General features: G+C 45.2%; 1 protein-coding gene across 2 annotated transcripts in view; it reads left to right on the forward strand.

The window, feature by feature from the left end:
• LOC308378762 (uncharacterized protein) overlaps positions 1–5,000 on the forward strand; it is a 9,030-nt gene that overhangs the window by 1,410 nt on the left and 2,620 nt on the right. For both annotated transcript variants that reach the window (XM_080855752.1, XM_080855753.1), the window contains exon 2: positions 3,972–4,111. In XM_080855752.1, coding sequence (XP_080711878.1) covers positions 3,991–4,111 — 121 coding nt within the window. In that variant the 5' untranslated portion in view covers positions 3,972–3,990. The remainder of the gene's footprint in view (positions 1–3,971; positions 4,112–5,000) is intronic.

Raw genomic sequence — 5,000 nt, forward strand, 5'->3', positions numbered from 1 at the left:
CAAACACTTCAATCTTTCTCTTTCTCACTCTCTCTCTCTCTCTCTCCCTCTCTCTCTCTCTCTCTCTCTCTCTCTCTCTCTCTCTCTCTCTCTCTCTCTCAAGCCCTTCTGTCTGTGTCTCCTCCTCTCTTTATAGGCTCATGCACTTAACTACTTTACCCCTGCAATTGTTCTTTATCTCTATTTCTTTTTCTTTCATTCTTCTCTCTCACTCCTCTCTCTTTCTCTCTCTCTCTCAGGCTCACAATAAAAAAAAAAAATCATGCTTTCCACTCCATCTCTTCCAGATAGACCCGTTAGGTCTTTTTCTCCATCTCTCAAATTACACCGTCCTCTCCACACTTGGGGCTTGTTTTCTTCCCCTCTCTCTCTCTCTCTCCCTTTTTCTCTTCCTCTTTCTCTCTCTCTGTCTCTCTCTTTTCCCTCTGTTTGACACCAAACTCTTCTACTCTAACTCTTCTATTTTCTCAAGGGCCTTCAAATAGACTAATCGAATTTGCCTGTGTCTATCTCTCTCTCTCTCTCTCTCTCTCTCTCTCTCTCTCTCTCTCTCTCTCTCTCTCTCTCTCTGTAGTCACGAGACCTTTTTCTTTTATTTTCTAACTAAGATCAGGTGACCCCCAGAATGGACACCAGCCTGGTTCTATTGCAAATCAGAACCAGAACCATCCTAGAGTCAGCTATTTTAAGAACCGAGCCGTGCAGCCAGTTCCTCTGCTGTCGGATCATTTGCTTTGGACAGACAGAGGCGTCTTCTAAGGCGTCCTCTTAACATGGAGGCACTGAAGGACTTTTATACTGCTGCGTCTGAACTCTCTCATCTAGGTGATAAACACTCATCTGGAATGCAAACTGGATTAACATGGTTCCTTAGCTATCACAGTTCCAAATATGTGAGACAGACTGATGCTCACTTATGCCAAGAATCACACACACACACACACACACACACACACACACACACACACACACACACACACACACACACACACACACACACACACACACACACACTCTCCATGGTCCAACAGCTGTTGCTGGATCTGTGTATTCGGCCTGTTAGAGTGGAAGTGTGGCTATTTATCGCAGCATTCTAACCCAACAGCAAACGTCAGAATATTGAGAGTGTGTTGGGCCCGTGTGCAGCAGAGTGGGGAAGAGAGTGATAGAAAGGGATAGAGATAGAATGAGGGAGAGAAAGTGTGTGTGAGAGAAAGAGCGAGAACGAGTGTGAGAGAAACAGGAAGAAGGAGCACAAGACTTGGCGAGCTAATTTGCAGTGAGATCATCTGAGACACATGAACAATGCCACATGTGCTTCAAGAGGAACTGTGTCTGTTGTTTCCTCTCTCTCTCTCTCTCTTGTTCCCTCTCTCTTTCTCTTGTTCCCTCTCTCTCTCTCTTGTTCCCTCTCTCTCTCACTTGTTCCCTCTCTCTCTCTTGTTCCCTCTCTCTCTCACTTGTTCCCTCTCTCTCTCTTGTTCCCTCTCCCTCTCTTGTTCCCTCTCTCTCTCTTGTTCCCTCTCTCTCTCACTTGTTCCTTCTCTCTCTCTCTTGTTCCCTCTCTCTCTCTTGTCCCTTCTCGCTCTCTCTTGTTCCCTCTCTTTCACACTTGTTCCCTCTCTCTCTCTTTGTATGTCATGCTATTTCTCTCTCTCCCCTTTGTGTGTTGGGGAGGTGATAGTATCTATAAATGATGATGATGACTTATGTTTATCTTGTGATATAGACTGACTTGACCAACATTGATCAGTACAAAGTTTTTAAATAAATGTTTTAAAAAGTCAAAGTGTTTCTTTCACTCTCTTGTTCTCTCTTCTTTCTCTATCTCTTTCTACCCTCCTCTCTCCCCAAAGCCCTGTTGGAGAGATGGAATGCAAATAAACAAGAGCTGCTTTTTCTCTCATCATCCCTCTCTCTCTCTTTTCTCTTTCTCCTCATTCATCACCCCTCTCTCCTGGACCCTTCTCTTTCCCCACAGGTCTCAATCTTCCAGTGTTTATTTCCTAACCTCTCTATGGTTTCCTCTCATCTTCCTAACCTCTCTATGGTTTCCTCTCATCTTCCTAACCTCTCATGGTTTCCTCTCGTCTTCCTAACCTCTCCTTGCCTTCTTCTTGTCTTTCTAACCTCGCTTCGATTTCCTCTCGTCTTCCTAACCTCTCATGGTTTCCTCTCATCTTCCTAACCTCTCATGGTTTCCTCTCGTCTTCCTAACCTCTCCTTGCCTTCCTCTTGTCTTCCTAACCTCGCTTCGATTTCCTCCCATCTTTCTAACCTCTCATGGTTTCCTCTCATCTTCCTAACCTCTCATGGTTTCCTCTCGTCTTCCTAACCTCTCCTTGCCTTCTTCTTGTCTTTCTAACCTCGCTTCGATTTCCTCCCATCTTTCTAACCTCTCATGGTTTCCTCTCATCTTCCTAACCTCTCATGGTTTCCTCTCGTCTTCCTAACCTCTCCTTGCCTTCCTCTTGTCTTCCTAACCTCGCTTCGATTTCCTCCCATCTTTCTAACCTCTCATGGTTTCCTCTCATCTTCCTAACCTCTCATGGTTTCCTCTCGTCTTCCTAACCTCTCCTTGCCTTCCTCTCGTCTTCCTAACCTCTCCTTGCCTTCCTCTCGTCTTCCTAACCTCTCTATGGTTTCCTCTCGTCTTCCTAACCTCTCTATGGTTTCCTCTCGTCTTCCTAACCTCTCATGGTTTCCTCTCGTCTTCCTAACCTCTCATGGTTTCCTCTCGTCTTCCTAACCTCTCATGGTTTCCTCTCGTCTTCCTAACCTCTCATGGTTTCCTCTCGTCTTCCTAACCTCTCATGATTTCCTCTCGTCTTCCTAACCTCACTTCGGTTTCCTCTCGTCTTCCTAACCTCGCTTCGGTTTCCTCTCGTCTTCCTAACCTCTCATGGTTTCCTCTCGTCTTCCTAACCTCTCATGGTTTCCTCTCGTCTTCCTAACCTCTCATGATTTCCTCTCGTCTTCCTAACCTCACTTCGGTTTCCTCTCGTCTTCCTAACCTCACTTCGGTTTCCTCTCGTCTTCCTAACCTCTCATGGTTTCCTCTCGTCTTCCTAACCTCTCATGGTTTCCTCTCGTCTTCCTAACCTCTCATGGTTTCCTCTCGTCTTCCTATCCTCTCTATGGTTTCCTCTCATCTTCCTAATCTCTCATGGTTTCCTCTCGTCTTCCTAACCTCTCATGGTTTCCTCTCGTCTTCCTAACCTCTCTATGGTTTCCTCTCGTCTTCCTAACCTCTCTATGGTTTCCTCTCGTCTTCCTAACCTCTCATGGTTTCCTCTCGTCTTCCTAACCTCTCTATGGTTTCCTCTCGTCTTCCTAACCTCTCTATGGTTTCCTCTCATCTTCCTAACCTCTCTATGGTTTCTTCTTGTCTTCCTAACCTCTTTTGCTTCCTCTTGTCTTCTTAACCTTTCTTCGATTTCCTCTCGTCTTCCTAACTTCTCTTCGATTTCCTCTCGTCTTCCTAACCTCTCTATGGTTTCCTCTCGTCTTCCTAACCTCGGTTCGGTTTCCTCTCGTCTTCCTAGCATCTTTTTGCCCTCTGTCCACTCTCCTTCTCAACACCTACACCATCTCTATTTCACACTTGTTCACTTCCTCACCCTAAACAATTTGGCAGACCTCTTTTTTTCTTATTTTATTCAGACCTCTTTATGCTCGCTTCACCTTCCCATCTTTTCACCTTCACTGTGTCTCTTTTTCTCTATCTTTCTCTCTCTCCAAATTTCTCTATCTCTCTGTCTCTCTCTCTCATCTCTCTCCCTCTCCCTCCCTGTCTCTCTCTCTCTCTCTCTCTCTCTCATCTCTCTCTTTGATGCTCTGACTTTTTGTGCCAACGCTTGGACAGAGTTCTTGGCAGAGCTGACGTGTAAATCTACCTTTCAAAAGGAAAGGTCTCAGAAAACAGATGAGGTGATGGTGCTTTGATATTCCATGTTTTATTCCCTCCCCAGGGCCCTTTGTGTCCTCACAATGGCAGGCACTCGCACGGTAGCCGCCGTCATGACGCTGGTTGTTGTCGTGGCATTTGTTGCGCCAACATATGGAATGAGTAACGAACTGGATTATGGGAACTGGAACTACAGGGAAGGAGGTAAGGAATCGTGGGAAACCGGCCCAATTAAGACATCAGGTTAAACTGATGGTTAGACATAAACAAAAATGCAGAGGTCTCATCTTTGCCTAAGGCTAACCGTTCTCATTAAAGGTACACTCTGTGATTCTGGCGAATGATTGGTTGTTGATACTTGAGCTCAACAGCCAATCAAATAACCCCCATTTTTTCAGTACTCCTGAAGCAACGTGAGTTTTGGCCGACATCGCTCATGGCTTGGTCCGAGCCACTTTGTTTGTTTCCCATTTACAGAGCCAGGACTGTCTACCAAAAGTTCTTTTTTTGAGTGCACACACAGAACAGACTGCCAAAAAGCCATAAGGAGCAATTCACTGAATTCGAGAAATAGTGTTTGGGCTTAAATTCATGGACTTCTCCCTAATTCTGTTTCCTCACTCAAGGAACTATTGGTATTGGCCTCTCTGTTTTAAAAATAGGTGCTCAAAATTTCGGTTTCTCGTTCTTCCATAAGGTCTATCTATTTAAGTGACAGAGTTATTAACAAGTGACAAATCTATGTATCGTACTCTTATTGTAAGTAATACTTGGTAAGCTATACTTGTAAAAATAATGACGCTTCAAGTATGCTACTTTCTAGGGGCTGACATCCGAATGTTCCAGATGGTTCTGAGCGCTAAAAGCATTCTCTTTTCCTGCCCTCAGCCTTCAGAGTCCCACTGACTGCTTCTGATTGGCCTGATTGGGTGTACAGTCACACACAAATACACACACACACACACACACACACACACACACACACACACACACACACACTCACGACCACACATGCATACACGCACCCACACACACTGACGAACACACACTTACACACACTCTCACACACACACACACACACACACACACACAC

The sequence above is a fragment of the Sprattus sprattus genome (assembly GCF_963457725.1).
Source record: "Sprattus sprattus genome assembly, chromosome: 1".
NCBI classification, from domain to species: domain Eukaryota; kingdom Metazoa; phylum Chordata; class Actinopteri; order Clupeiformes; family Clupeidae; genus Sprattus; species Sprattus sprattus.